Source organism: Notolepis coatsorum, assembly GCF_963971535.1.
Source record: "Notolepis coatsorum genome assembly, chromosome: 16".
NCBI lineage: Eukaryota > Metazoa > Chordata > Actinopteri > Aulopiformes > Paralepididae > Notolepis > Notolepis coatsorum.
Window position 1 is genome coordinate 22390028 of NC_140180.1, and position 16027 is coordinate 22406054.

General features: G+C 40.7%; 1 protein-coding gene across 1 annotated transcript in view; it reads left to right on the top strand.

Moving 5' to 3' along the window:
* ddx41 (DEAD (Asp-Glu-Ala-Asp) box polypeptide 41) overlaps positions 1–15569 on the top strand; it is a 35593-nt gene extending 20024 nt beyond the window's left edge. Inside the window, exons 10-17 of the mRNA XM_084332334.1 lie at positions 1880–2042; positions 5010–5141; positions 7726–7797; positions 7961–8057; positions 9460–9609; positions 12894–12965; positions 13131–13241; positions 15045–15569. Of these exons, the coding sequence (XP_084188460.1) occupies positions 1880–2042; positions 5010–5141; positions 7726–7797; positions 7961–8057; positions 9460–9609; positions 12894–12965; positions 13131–13241; positions 15045–15181 (934 nt within the window). The 3' untranslated portion in view covers positions 15182–15569. The remainder of the gene's footprint in view (positions 1–1879; positions 2043–5009; positions 5142–7725; positions 7798–7960; positions 8058–9459; positions 9610–12893; positions 12966–13130; positions 13242–15044) is intronic.
* Positions 15570–16027: the final 458 nt, after the last annotated feature.

A 16027-nucleotide genomic window follows, 5' to 3' on the forward strand; every position in this document is an offset into this window, starting at 1 on the left:
TGTTGACCGGATGGGCGAGGGGGCGTTTATAATTCCGTGGGCAGCGTTATACCAATCATCTAATGTGGGTCAAATGTTGATAATAGCAGTTAGTATCGAAGACGGTAACGTTACACGCTCAAACTCACCCCAGTCTCCGCGCGCCGTTGGGCGATCATCGTAGAGTAGAAATTCTATCATTATGGGATGGCGATTTACCCGGTCCATCTCCAGCTTGTATAATGGTATATACGTCCAAATCATGTTTATCGAGTTATTGGCAATCGATCGCTATGTAGCGTGACGAGCCAGAGTCCCGGGACATGTACCGAGTGGCCGGAAGCAATACGGACGTCTAGCACAACCTCTATGGCACATCCTGTTTAAGCGATTGCGCCGATCGGCCACCAGATGGCGCTCCTGAACCGCCAGAGAGCTCAGTGGGTCCTGCTGGTGGATCTCAGGCTAGCGGAGGGGACATATGAATCCGATCGCAGATTTTTGAAATATTGATATAAGGACGCTGTACAGCGTCCCCCGGCAACTTGAGCATGGCCAGCAATGACGTCTAAAAACGTTTCATGGCAGTCAAAGTGTTAATTTCCCTCAATGTCTAACATAAAAATATATAAATTTTGCTGATACACAGAAATAATACAAAAAGGCATATTATATTCCTTAATCAAATATTTATTTGACCATTGATTGACGATACAGAGCAAACTCCTTACTTTGGCGGCGGCGGTGTGAGTCGTGTCACTAACTTTTGTCTTTTTAGGAGGCTGACTCGTCATCAGCCTAGTGAATTATAATGCGACTTCAAGGGTGACCATATTGTGATTTTTTTTTAAAAGAGGACACTCTGCCTTCAGCCTCAAGATACTTAATGATACTCAAAGTTTACTCAAAAATGCCTTATCATTATAATATATTTAAAGTATGCCTCCTCTGTATGGATATAAAATTATTGTTTATATTATTTTATATAACAAAATAATATCTCTCTATAACCAAAGTTACTCAACATGCTGTATTATGCCTAAAGTAATATATCTGACAAATCTCAAGAAAATAACTAAATCAACCTATGACAAAATAATATATATTTTCAAGTCTTACTGGACAAAATAAATAACAAGAAAAATATGAAGTAATGTTCTAAATAATACCTCTTCTGTATTAGAAAATCCAGCTTTAAAAAATATATCTTTGTATCTTTTCAATGTAATGTAAATTATAAAACAGTAACCTCACAAAGATACTAATTTAAAAGTGCACTATGCAGTTTCAGATTTGTTGCAATTAGTGTACTAAACTAATTTATTACACACATAATCCTTAGAATGATTGTATCGTAAGCATCTTATCAAACCAAAACATCATTTTGAGGCATCAAAATAGTTTTCAATTATTTTCTTTCTCTCTCTTTATAGCTGCATACTTACGTCATGCGACTTTAATGCAACTTTTACGTCACTCTAGATTGACATTTGTCACAATTATTTATGTCCATCTTATTTATTGTTAATTTGCGCATGCGGGTCAATTCAGGAGCGTGACCAGTTCACACTGGTATCTGATATTGGCCACATTTATACAAAAATAAATAATAATAATATTATGAACAGCCAAACAAAAAACATCAGATCTGAGCAATAAATCAGAATTGAGCACTAAGGCTTGTAGTGTGAACGTAGCCTTTTAGAGGATCCTTAGAATATAACTTATTCACTTATACAGACCCTCATCTGCACCTTTGTTTACACTATTTATTTTCTCATATTTTACATTCAGAGTTATTTATATTGCCTGTATTTCTACTATTACCTTGTCCATACCTGAACCCCCCATGCAATATGATCCTTTGGGATGCCAATTATTTATTGACTGTTGCTTACAGCGGCGTCCACATGATGGTGGCCACGCCCGGCCGGCTGATGGACCTGCTGCAGAAGAAGATGGTGAGTCTGGACATCTGTCGCTACCTGGCGCTGGACGAAGCTGACAGGATGATTGACATGGGCTTTGAAGAGGACATCAGGACCATCTTCTCGTATTTCAAGGTCCGGTCAAAGTTTGTGATGTTGATGCTTAAAACACCAGGAGAACTGTTTAATTAACACTGCTGGCCTCTCAACAAGTGCCATTTGCTTCCCTCTGCGTGGGGACATGAATGGTGTTATTAAAGAATTAATTAGAATTAATTGCAATAAACAATTGCGATAACATTTTATTAGTGACATTTTATTATAATTTATTTATATGATCATTATAATATAACATGATAACATCTCACTTTATTTTGCCGCAACCAACGTTGGCATTTCAGGGCTCCAGGTTGCAAGCAAAATGGTCTCATATGCAACCTTTTTGTGCAGTTCATATTTAACATAGTGGCATTCGTGCGAGTGGGGGCGAAATCGAATGGTTCACTAAAACAAAGATGCAGATTATATTTTGACATATTGCACTGGTATTGCTTATCTTTCTATTAGTTGAGCAGGCCATGCATGTCTAACTACAGCCTCTAATAACATTCCATGCCTCCCTGACTGGAATAGACAACTGATAACTTTGCATAGTCTAAAAAAAGATTTCCCTTAGTGCAGATCAGAGAACGGCTCATTCATTGTGAAGTCTATTGCCTATTCAAGCAAGCAAGCGCCAAGATTAAGCTCCTGTCTCGTCCCCTCCTGACTTGTTGAGTCTGATGCATGACTCAAAACACTGAGCCTCTCCTGACTGCTTTGGCTCAAAGGAGGAGAATGAAATGGTCATCCAGTTGATGTACCGGCTTGTTCACGTTAATGGGCTCTTCTCTCTCATTCGGCTTAAACCCAAAACCTTTCCACACCAGAGCTGTGGATTGAAACCAAGTCCATTTATTCTTCCAAACTCCATCGAGTAACGTATGTTAACTGATCTTCACTTCAGAATCTGTGTGTGTGAGGGGCGTGGCCTGTGTGGAGATGCCTAAGCTCCGCCTCTGACACAGACACCGAGAGAAGCAGTGCGACTGGTTAAAACTGTGACATTCTGTGCGGTCAGGTGGCGTAGCGGAGATTGCGTTCGTCACCAACACAGGAGACGCTGGATTCGCCTGTTCGAATCCAGCTCACAGCTCCGGCGTTGTCACCAGCTTGGCTGGCCGTTCACATTAATACAATTGGCTGTATTAGAGGGTGGGAAAGCTGGCGGGGTGGGTCTGGGTCGTTGTAAACAGCGACTCCTACAGTTCGGTCGGGGTCGCCTGCTCAGCGCGGATAGGATCTAAGGGGGGTAGTGTGATCCTTCCACACGTTACACCCTCTCAGTGAGAGTCCGCGCTGCCAGGTGAAAAGAAGCGGTTGATTGGCTAGACGTGTGTCGGAGGAAGCACGTGATAGCCTCCACTCTCCCAGACCGACTGTGGGGGGTAAGTGCGCAGCGACCAGGAAGGGGATTGGCAATTGGCATAACGACTAACATCGGGATGGGAGAAAAATCGGAGGAAAAAAGGAGGGGGGAAAAGATCAATAAAAAAAATAAAAAATAAAACTGACATTCTTATGTGACCTGTAAACATGTACTTTTTATTTAACAGGACCAAACGCACTACAGCAGTAGACATGTTAATTTTTATGCAAATGAAGATCCATTTGAGTCAGGGAAAATACTTTTTTTGAACCCAGCCCTAGTGAACACAACAAGTGTTTACCTTGAACAAGGTCTTCACATTTTTATTTCTCTATCTGAATAAGCAGGACATTTAGAATTTCAAAGCGGAAGTAAAAAATGTATAAATAAAATAAAAAGAGCTAGCTTAGCATTGCAGCACAGGAACCCCTGATGTCACCAGCTTCAGTTAATTCTCGTAGTCGGGGTGTAACGACATTGCAACAGTCGGTCATTTTGTGTTCACAATGTGGCTCTTAAAAATAGGCTAGTTAGCAAAACATACAGTATAATCCTCGTCCCTTTACCTCTCACCCCAAATGCAGTATGAAGGACAATGTTTACTGGCAAAAAGGAAAACGCTGCTCATTTTCACCAGGGATTTATATATATTTTAGTGCTGTCATTAGATAAAAAAAATATTAACTAATTAATCTCACAATTTTCTGTAATTCATCTAGATTAGAAATAGCATTTTTCTACTTAAAGGAAAACTCCAACATTTTGGGAAATTAGCTTATTTGCCATCTACCCTGGAGTTAGACAAGAAGATGCATACCTTTTTCTTCTCTGTGCATGCAGTAGGAGTAGGAAGACGTGCGCCGTTAGCCTAGCTTAGCGTCAGTCACTGGAAGTAGGTTCCTCCATTAGCCTAGTTCCCAACGTCTTCCTACTCCTACTGCATGCACAGATAAGAAAAAAGTATGTATCTTCTTGTCTAACTCCAGGGTAGATGGCAAATAAGCTAATTTCCCAAAATTTGAGTTTTCCTTTAAGACCGAAGCTTGTAACAGATATTTACTTGAGTAAAATCCTGGAATTAATGTAAAATCAACACAAAGAAAGTATATTTAGATTCAAATACTATTTTAATAGCTTTCTTTGAATACAGTTTCTCTCCTGTGAAATACAAATGTTCAACAAAACCATCAACATTGACTCAGCTAGACCTCTTTCTTATATCTGCAGCGCTAACAGAAATAAAAACAACCCAGGCCTATGTTAAAGTGCAGATTGGCTTAGAGGACGATAATGTCTTGTATGAACTACCAGTAATATAAATCATATTAACAACAAAAATGTGTTCCATCTTCATGTCAGATGATTTTCAAAAAGGTGCATTAGTCGATGCAAAAGAAGAACAAGCAAATATACTGCTGAAAGTTCAGAACGTTGAAGATTTTTCACTCCATAGATTAATCTAGATACATTTATTTTAATGCTTTAAATCATTTTAATTAATCTCAAGTTAAAGCATTAACTTTGACAGCCCTAATATATTTGTTAAGACATGTTTCTGTCAAAATCAGGACAACAATTGAGAGGTCTATAGTAATTGCCAGACAATGTGTGACATGAGATCATTTCTTCCTCAGGGTCAGAGACAAACCCTGCTCTTCAGTGCCACCATGCCCAAGAAGATCCAGAACTTTGCCAAGAGTGCTCTGGTCAAACCCATCACTATTAACGTGGGCAGGGCTGGTGCTGCCAGCTTGGATGTCATCCAGGTAGGCCTGGGCAATATGGCCAAAATATCATATCACAATAATTTTTAGGGGGTAGCCTGAAGGTGCCGTCTATAATGAATGTTCATCCGTCTGTATGTCTGTCTCTGTCCGTCCCTACAAAAGTAGGCCAATCAGAGCTGATCACATCAAATCTAATTTATTCGTAAGGCCCCACAACACACGTTAACACATTAGGTGCTAACAATGAATGACGATCTATCGCTTGTGTGCCACCACTCTAATCAATTGGAGGACGAGCACATTTGCGAACACTTAAACTATATCTTAAATTAAGGCTATGGGTCTAATACACCTGTCGCTTATCAATGACTTGCTTGCGGTCAACATGTACGAAACGGATTGTTTTTCATCAGTACATTTCCGTGTTTCTATAAAACAGGTGAAACAGTTGTTAAGCATGTACATATAACTTACGTGTAATGAAACACAAATAAGTACATGCAATAGCAACTGGGGTACATAAGAACATTTTGAAAGATTGAAAATAGAGCTGATGACGGATCCATGGGGTATGATTTCATTGACATCACGCACTGAAACTGATAGGTAGCCCAGCCAGCAGGCCACCTAGCTCTGAGAGCTGACTATCAAGGCATGATGAGAATGAGTTCAATTCATTCTCCTGTTTGGATGTCAAAGGGGTGTGGCAGTTAGCAGGCATATTTAATGTTAGCTGCTTTCTTTATCATAGATAAGATGGTAGTTTTGTCATTTTGTTCCTACTAATTCAGCTTGCTGATGTTAGCTAACTGGCTAAACCTGCTTGATATACTATGGCCGGAACTCGATTCCTTATCACTTCTCATATTAATTTGCTGCCAACACCACTGCTGACTACTGGTCTTGTTCTTAGCTTTGACGATATAACGGTAAGATAAAATAGGATATTCCTTTTATTGATCCCATTGGGCAAATTCGGGCAGCATAGGGGAGGAGGGAGGTAGAGGGTAATAGTAGAAATACATAAATATAGGCAATACAATTTTATCTGAATATAAAAATATGAGAATAATAAACGGTGTAAACAAAAGTGCAGATGTGGGTCTGTATGCCCTATCGGTTATATTATATGTTACAATAAATATAGGCAATACAGAATTTGAATCTGAATATATACTATGAGTAAAAGTGAATGGTATACACAGGTATTTAGTTCTTCAGTACAAATTACAATGTAATATGACTATTTTATGTTATCTTGTAATTCAGTTTTCATTGTGTTATTTAATTCAATTATTTACTTATTCTCTGTTACCTTTTTTAAATACTGCTGTAAGGATTTGTTTTGTATTAACTTGTACTTTATTTAATTAATTTATTTATTCAAATGTATAAAAATATACAGTATGCATACAAATATACAGTATGTATAAAGATATACAGTATGCAGGGTGTGATTTTCCATGGGGGACGGTGTTGATTCTCCCTACCTCTGCTTTTCACATCTCCACCTCTGGTCATTCATTTTTATCACCGGCGGGGATGTGATTTATGCCCCCTTCTGGTCGTCAATAATAGACCATCATTCATTCTTGCATTGAATTAAATGCATAGATTTCTCAGAATCGTCAGCAGCCGACACACCAGCGTCTCTGCAGCTTGCTAGTGCCTCCTCTCTCCAAGATGCTACTGGGAGCTGTGTGGTCGCATTTTGAGTAACTACAGCCCCAGCACTTCCACTGACTCTGCAGCAGAAGATGTGCTCTGACCGGCGTGTGAACCGACCAGAGAGATTGATTTAGAGTGGATCTCGCGAAGAGCGAGATTCAAGTCAAAGACAATTTCTTTCTTGAGTTTTATAAACATCCTCTTCGTCAGACGGCTCTCAGCAGCGCGGTCTAGCAAGAAATCTAAATTCTTCAAAAGGTCTCCTCCGATACGTGTGGAGTCGCCAGCTGCTTCTTACCTAACAGCTAGGAGTTTCACTGGGAGAGCGTGATGCACGCAGAGGTTCACGCTATCTCCGCCAGATTCCCTCCCTTTTGTTTTATGTGGATATAACTGTATATAATAATAAGTCCTACATTTATTCAAAATAAATAAAGGTAAGTAAAAAGTTAAAGAATAAAGACCAAACACTATACTAAATATACAATATACAAAACTAAAGTACTAAATGCAAGAAATGAGGTAGAGGTAGTGCAAATCGTTTAGTAATAGATATATAAAATATGGTGGTGTGTTAAAAAGTGTTTAAAGTGAATGTTAAAGGTGAGTGTTTTAAATTGTGTGTGCATGTTGTGGATGTGTGTGCAATGAATGTAGAATGGATGAGTTAGTGTAACATAGAGTCCACATTGAGCATCCTGATGGCCTGGGGATAGAAGCTCCTTTTGAGTCTCTGTACCGGCCATGAGACTCTGGTAGCGCTTGCCTGACCACAGTTGTTTGGGAGGCTAGAGTCTTTGACTATTCTATTCTCTGCAACACCTGGTGTGAATGTCCTGGAGAGTGGGAATCCCACCTCCGATAGTCAGGGACTTACATGTGACATTCACAAGCCCATTGATGTGAAATCTGTGTGAATCGCACTTTAAAAACCTGTGCGTGTGTGTTTACGCAGGAAGTGGAATACGTCAAGGAGGAGGCGAAGATGGTGTACCTGCTGGAGTGCCTCCAGAAAACACCACCTCCGGTCAGTATTACCACCACATGACATGACCTCCACCTAAATGAGGCATTACTAGAACGCTCTATTCCAAATCACTTTGCTTTATGAGTCCCCTGGGTGTCATAGCAGCATGGGGGAGGGAAGATGATAATAGATAATAATGAGAGTTTTCCTCTCGTAACGGCAGGTGTTGATGTTTGCCGAGAAGAAGGCGGACGTGGACGCCATTCACGAGTATCTTCTGCTGAAAGGAGTGGAGGCTGTGGCGATCCATGGAGGGAAAGGTACGAGGAAGGTTTCATGCGATGTGTGGCTTTTACCTTGCAGTAGGGTCCAGGTCCTTTATCACTTAAACCCAAGCTCAACGTTTGGACCCTCGGGATGGGTGTGGTAAGACGGGTGTGTTTCAGACCCTTCTCGGAGGTTTTAGTGAAAAGACATCAGCTGAGTTTGCAAACAAAGAGAGTGAAGAACAACACGACGTCGCCCGACTCTCTTGTTAAACTTGAGCCGGACTATGTGTGCATTAAGCGGTTTTAACACACACACCTGCCAGCCAATCAGAGAAGATTATTCACCCAGACCATGGTATACTCTTCTATAATTCTATGCTATGAACACAGCAGAGGTGAAAACAGCTGCTCTCCCCGTCCTCCTTTTTCTCATCTCCAGTAGGTTCTCAAATTGCCTACTGTGGTTGAAATAGCCGAAGCTAATAACTTACTCGGTCAAAAGAGACCTGGTTAATAAGATTTATTAACTCAATCAAAGTATCAATACAAAATAGTCAGAGTTGGGCTGGATGACTCTCACCGAGGCGTTTAGCTCGGACACCACCGAAAGAGAGACCCCCCCCCCCCCCCCCACCGGATCTCCAAACATGGTTGAGGGAGAGATCAAAGAGAGGGGGAGAGAGATTTCATCAAAGAGAGAGGGGGGGAGGGGGGGGGGGGAGTTTTATCTCCCACACTAAACTGGCTTTGTCCACGATGCCTGATGTTTTTGAGAAGGCCATATATAGGCTATATTAGGGCTGTCGCAGATTCAAAGTTAAAACAGAGTTTTTATGTAGTCGGATCCTCTTCTGATGTGCGCTCGCCGCTCCCCTTCAGCAGCCCCATGCTTCATACCTCAAGCAATCCCCAAACGATTATTAATGGTATCACTCATTCATATCAGCACAACTGAAAGATTGTATCGGTAGTGATGAAGCTGCAAAGGTTGTAAATGATGCTTGGGATAATGAGGACTGGTTTAGGCAACTCTGAGTATGGAATGAATATGCAAAGGAAGGTGCATACCTGGTTTTTACAAAGCACAGGCCTAATCAACCATTGACAGCGGTCATCACTGGAGACGATGGTCACCCTTCTGTTCAACATTTTCTGATCTTTCCGATGTTCTGTGTCGTTATCGTCTGGAGAGTTGCTCCTCCTTTTGTCTTTTGTTGCGAAGCATTTGAAGTTCTCCCTCTGCGTACTTCACATTTTAAATTGGAATGGAAACACTGCATGTGCTCTATTGCATTCATTTGTGTGCATTAATTTGACTCGCCCCAAGTCCCTCCTAATAGTTCTTCTGAATCTGAAAGGCAGAGAAAAGTCCTATGCACCGTACTGGTATGTTAACCTCGAGTATGCCTCATCTATATATTTTTATTAATGCTGTAATATTTCTTGTTTTCAGACCAGGAGGAAAGAACTAAAGCCATTGAAGCGTTCAAAGAAGGAAAGAAAGATGTCCTAGTTGCCACGGACGTTGCCTCCAAGGGTCTGGATTTCCCGGCCATACAGCACGTGGTCAATTACGACATGCCGGAGGAGATCGAGAACTATGGTGAGAGTCGAGTCTGTGAACTCGTAATGTCAGATTCTTCAATACTCAATAGACTTCAAACATCTGGGGACGCTGCACTTTGTAAACAGTATCGAGCGGGGGGGGGGGGGGGGGGTCCTTTTCTTACAGACTCCTTGCCCCCCTTTCTCTTGGTTTTGTCCGTAGTTCCTAGGGATCACTAGGGTTGGGCATCGGTTTTCTAATATTCGTAACGGCATGCTGGGTACAGCTCGCTAGGCAGGTAGCATAACAGTTGGCCAGGACAGACAAGAGAACAGAAATTAAAGATGAAGAAAGAGAGACTGGATATGTTGTTGTTTCATGTCCATAAGCATCAGTGATGTAATGTTCAGAATGATGGCCTTTGTTCCCGAAATACACTAGCTCTGTCAGCAAGCGTTGGCTGTTAGCAATGACAGCAGCCAACTAGCTTGCTTGTTTGATTATGTCACGTTCTCTAAAAACAAAATCATATGTTAATGTATTTTTTTTATTATTATAAATTGAATAGTACCCAGTGACTATCGACATGGTCGACTCTGTGTCCATAGGAGTTATTTTCATGGTGCGCTGCAGAATTTACAGGGCAGGGGGCCTTAAAGATGCTGTAAGTGGTATTTCCTTTTGTTAAAATATGTGTTTAATAGCTCTACATTCCAACAGCCATCATTGATATGAGTGTTTGGTCAGTAACATGGCTCTCCCAGTCCCTCCTGCTCTGCAGTAAACAGAAAATAAATGTTCTGCTATCCCTTCCCACTTTATCCAATCAGGAGAGAGAACCCCAGATATTTAAACTTATTTCAAGAAATCTTGCCAAACCAGATTTGCTTACTCCACTGGTATTATTTTACTTGTTTCAAGGACACATTTAATAATAATAATAATAATAATAATAATAATAATAATAATAATAATAATAATAATAATAATAATAATAATAATAATAATAATAATGCAAGGTCGCCGTACAACAATTAAAAACAGTTAATTAACAATCACAATCAAGTTTAAAAATAAAATCAGACATACGCCTGCCAAAACAGGTGGGTTTTGAGGTGGGTTTTAAATGGGATGATGGAGTCAATGTTCCTGATGTCGGGGAGGAGGGAGTTCCAGAGATGGGGGGGCAGAGCAGCTGAAGGCTCTTGACCCCCTGGTGGACAGACAGGCTGGGGGGACGGTCGGGTTGATAAGGGAGGCAGACCTGAGGGACCGGGTGGGAATGGAGGGTGGAAGTGGGTTTGGAGGAAACATAGAGCTGGGTGTCGTCCGTGTAACAGTGGAAATTGATGTTGTATTTACATTTGCTTAAAACTAGTTTAAATATTTTATTTCTGATCATTTTCCCAGTGTGGAGTTCTCTCTCCTGGTTGGATCAAAAATAACGGGATACCAGAACATGTATTTTGTGTTTATGCAGAGGGACTGGGGACCCATGTTACTGACCAGACAATCTATATCAGTCAGTGTTTCCCCTGCCATTGCCTTGGCGGGGCGCCCCTCCAGAAAAAACTATATACATTTTTTTTTTTATTATTTATAAAAAAAAAAATAAAAAAAAAAGTTTGCTTTAATCACAGTAACGTTGGTGAGCTAGCTAAATTATACATGCATCGTTTTTCATATAAATTTATCTTCACTTAAGACTTTAAAACGGTGGTGCGGCACGGTCTACGGAGACGCAGAAAAGAGCTACCAAATCCATTCAGAGACTACTCCGAGACTGACTAGCGTCGCTCGTAACTAGTCTCTCTCTCTCTTTCTCTCTCTCTCTCTCTCTCTCTCTCTCTCTCTCTCTCTCCCCCCCCTCCCTCTCAAGTAGCCAAATGTTACACTATAAAAACGAACTTGATAGTTGATATAAGTTGATATTTGAACTGGATAGTTCATATAAGCCATTCTCCCTTTCTGTGTGTGTGCCTGTCCCAACTCTGGTCTTTGGCAAGTTTGATAGTATTTACTGAGGATGGCCAGATAATGTTGATATTAAACTTAAAAAATAAATGACATTTTACAGTTTTTTTTCTGTTATTTATTATTTAACTATTTAATTATTATTTAGTTATTGCACTGCACTGGCAGTTGAACTGCATTGAACTGAATTGGAAAAAATAAACCACATAACCTAACTGGCACTGAACATTGAACTACACTGGCACTGTTTGCAGATGTACTGTTATTAAAGTTAGTTAAAAACATCATTTTGTGGGCGGCCGGGTGGCGCAGTGGGCAAGGCGCTCGCCACCAATGCAGGAGATACTGGTATCGAGCCCAGCTCTCGCCGTTGCTTCCGGCTTGGCCGGCTGTCGTACTAACACAATTGGCAGTGTTAGGGTGGGAAAGCCGGTGGGTGGGTCCTGGTCGTTGTAAACAGCGACTCCGACAGTTCGGTCGGGGCGCCTGCTCAGCGAGGAAAGGGGGGTAGTGTGATCCTTCCACACGTTACACCCTCTCAGTGAGAGTCCGCGCTGCCAGGTGAAAAGAAGCGGTTGATTGGCTACACATGTGTCGGAGGAAGCACGTGATAGCCTCCACTCTCCCAGACCGACTGTAGGGGGTAGGTGCGCAGCGACCAGGAAGGGGATTGGGAATTGGCATAACGACTAACATTGGGATGGGAGAAAAACGGAGGAAAAAAGAGGGGGAAAAAGATTTAAAAAATAATAATAATAATAACATAATTTTGTATAGTTTTTTTTGGTTCAATCCAAAGAAAAAAATATAAAATCAGAGAAATCCGAAAACAGGAAAAGATAAAAACGGATTTCATAGGGCCCTAGTTGAGGTGAGTTAATAAATTCAATCTGAAAATCTGCTCTGCTCTGATAAACTGACTTTTTGGTCAGAGCGTCCAGTGTGCACTCTGAGCCCTCATCATTGAATCTCCGAACAATTTGAGTGCGCTTGCTCTGACACTGGTTGTAAATAGTTATGAGTGTAGTATGTGCCTCCCTGTATTGTAAATAGTTCATATGTGTGTTGTCACTACTGTATGTATAATTGTAAATAAGTTAATTTATGTGTTGTAAATAAATATTGTTCATTTACACCTTGACACCACGTATCCGTGACACGCGCGCCCCGTGAAAACACTAGTAGTTTTGGGAGCCTACCACCCCCCCTGAAAAGAATCCTAGGGGAAACACTGTCAGTAATGGCTTGGTTGCTATTATTTTAACAAGAAAATACCACTTACAGCTCCTTTAACCCTCTGAATTACTTGATTCTAAGCATAGGCAACCATTTTCTCTCTTAGAAAATGTCTCCCTTTTGTCTCTTAGTCCACAGAATTGGAAGAACCGGACGATCGGGGAAGACTGGTATTGCCACAACCTTCATCAACAAAGGCTGCGGTGAGGAACGAGAATGAAAACAAATAAACCACATAGAGACAAGAAATCCCACTCGCATACTAGTGATCGGTGATTTCTCACAATGTATTGCATGCGACAGTGGATTTACATGGCAGTAATGGAACAATTATGTTAAACCCAGATGTCTTCTGTCTTCCGCCGCAGATGAGTTGGTTCTGATGGATCTGAAGGCCCTGCTGATCGAGGCCAAGCAGAAGGTTCCACCTGTCCTCCAGGTCCTCCAGAATGGAGACGAGACCATGATGGACGTCGAAGGTGAAGATTCCTCTCCCAACTCCCCCCTCTCTCCATCTCTGTCCTTGTGTTGGCAGACTTTCACTTTACTCTCAGTGGACTCTGTTCCTTTTCGTTTTAGTTTCTTCTATTCCTTCAGTTGGACAATTCCTAAGCAAAGGGATGCACAGTTATTAAAGTATTCTGATCTATTACTTTTCCTGAGCATCATCAACTTAAGGCATACTAAGTAGTTTCAGCCTCTAGGTGTCACTAGAGCACCAAAACAACGTGTGTTTATATAGGCTGAAACGTCAATGACGTTTGACTGATCAGACTTTTAACCTCTTAACAGGCGCCCCCAAAATTGTCCATTTTAGTTTTTGAGGACTGCATACTTTTTTTGCAAACCAAAATACTATACTTTATACTTATAGCATGAGCCTGGTCTCTTTTGAAAGATGAGATTCTGAAGTTTCTGATACAATAAAGAAAACTCACTTTTAGTGGTAATGAAATAGAGTAACATAGGTCTGAACTTGAGTTGTAGAAAAACTTGTTACTCACGTTTTTCTGTAGTAGTTAGTAGTCCAGAAGTAGTATTTCCCCAAAAATGTGTATGGCTGAAAAGACACCCTGGGTCCATAGCCTGAAGTCTTGTGTAGTACATGTCCAAATTTCATACAAAATTAGTTCAGAAATGAGTGATTTTGGTAAACTGTGTAGCGTTCCTGGTTTCCTTTTCCTCATAGACTTCGGACATAGGCGTTTTTTCTCTTCCTGTTTTTGCTCATGACTTTTCACCTAGATCCTTGGTTCGTACATCCCCCCGTTGGGTATCATTGGAGAGCCACACTGATTGGCTACAACCCTGTCCAATAATTTTCTAGATCGCCAAATGATTTACGGAGATAGAGGCTCGAGAGTCGGGAGTGGTATTTGCGCAATACCGTGTACTTCGGCGCGCGCCTCACATATCGGCATGTAACTCGAGAACCGCTGAACAGATTTTGTTTGTTTGGCTATCGACAGGCAACAAATAGGGCTTTCATTCGCTATATATATATATATATATATATATATATATATATATATATAGTATTAAAAAGTATGCACACCCGAGCCACTAGAGGTCGCCAAAGTGCCTGTGAGGAAAATCGTCCTCAAGAGGGCCCACATGTTAAGAGATAGGCATTGCGGATCAAATATGACTCGAGATCTAGCAACATCATACCAATCATACAGCTAGAAATGTTGTCGGAAACATATTATTTTTAGGTTCAACTTAACACGAGAACAAGAAAGTTGACAAGCAACGCAGCCGCCATTTTCTTTTTGAAATGGGAGCAGAGAACCACCCACTAGCAGCGGGTTTATCCAATCGGGTGCTTTCCACGTGGGGAGATGGCAGGTAGTGAGGGATACAGGACACAGTAACGTCCAGAAATAAAGATAAACACACTGTAGTCTGAAGTGATGCTTGAGAGGGATTATGTTTGTATGATTCTATACATCCTTTTTTTTTTATAATTCGTTATACCTAACATCATTACTTCTGGGTAATTGAACAAAAACTTAAAATCCAATTTTCACCAATAGAGATCTAATGTCTTTGTGTAGCAAAAAGAAAATAATAATAATAAAGTACATTGCTTTGATTTCTGACATGTTACACACTCTTTTTTTGGTTGTAATACTGTATAGTGGAAATACTTCTTTACCAAACCCTGTTTTAGTGTTGCAGCCCCGATCCCACACGTGTTGTATTGGTGCTATTGTGAACCACTTATTTTGATGAGAACCCTTTGATTCCTGTCTTAACCGACTTGTTTGCGGTTTCCACAGGAGAGAGAGGCTGTACATTCTGTGGTGGTCTGGGCCATCGTATCACAGACTGTCCCAAGCGGGAGGCCATGCAGACCAAACAGACCATCAACATTGGACGCAAGGACTACCTGGCTCACAGCTCCATGGACTTTTAAGTGCACACACTTAGAAGTCTTGAGACTTCTAAGAACACACCTGGATTCTAACCTGCGTGGAGAAAACCAAACATCTATCGCTCAGCCAAAGGAGATATTTAGCCTCTACTCTTCAGGCAGGACCGCTCTGGTCTGATCATTCACAACACGGACCATCCTGAGCATGAGCAGAATCTTGTGAGAAAACATCTTGTGAGAATCGTACAAACATTTGCATCATGGTGGTTTAACTGAGGAAGTGTATTTTTACTCTTTCCCAACACAGGTCTGTCGGATAACGTTTCCACTGGTACAGATGCACAACTATTTCTTATTAAGCTTTTACTTTTTTCTAATGCTGTTTTTGTAAAAAGTGTGAATGTCATTGTGAATAAAACAATAAATAATCTGGGTTTTTCTTTCTTTTATAAACAGTGGATATATAATAATACTTTCTGGTAAGGATGATGTTGAAACGAGTATAGTGTATACAAAATGAAGTTTATCTTACAATAAGAAATAGTAAAACACAAGTCAAGTCAAAAGTTTTATTTGTCACGGCATAGTGAAATGTGGGTGGTCATGCCCGCAGCCATTGTGCAATAATACAAGTAATAAGACAACAGGTATAATGTACATAAAAGTTTTTAAAAATGCATGGTAAAAGACATGCTAAGGTCCTGCGATAGTGCAATACAGTGTTAAGCTGGATGAGGCACTGGGTCTTATGTACACCACTATACTATACAATATACAGTTATACTATATATCCTTATGCTATCTTGCTATATCCATCTATTACTATACAAGAACCACTCCCGTTCTTTTTTTAAGTGACCTTTCCATTGTGTAAAGTGACCGTTGAGT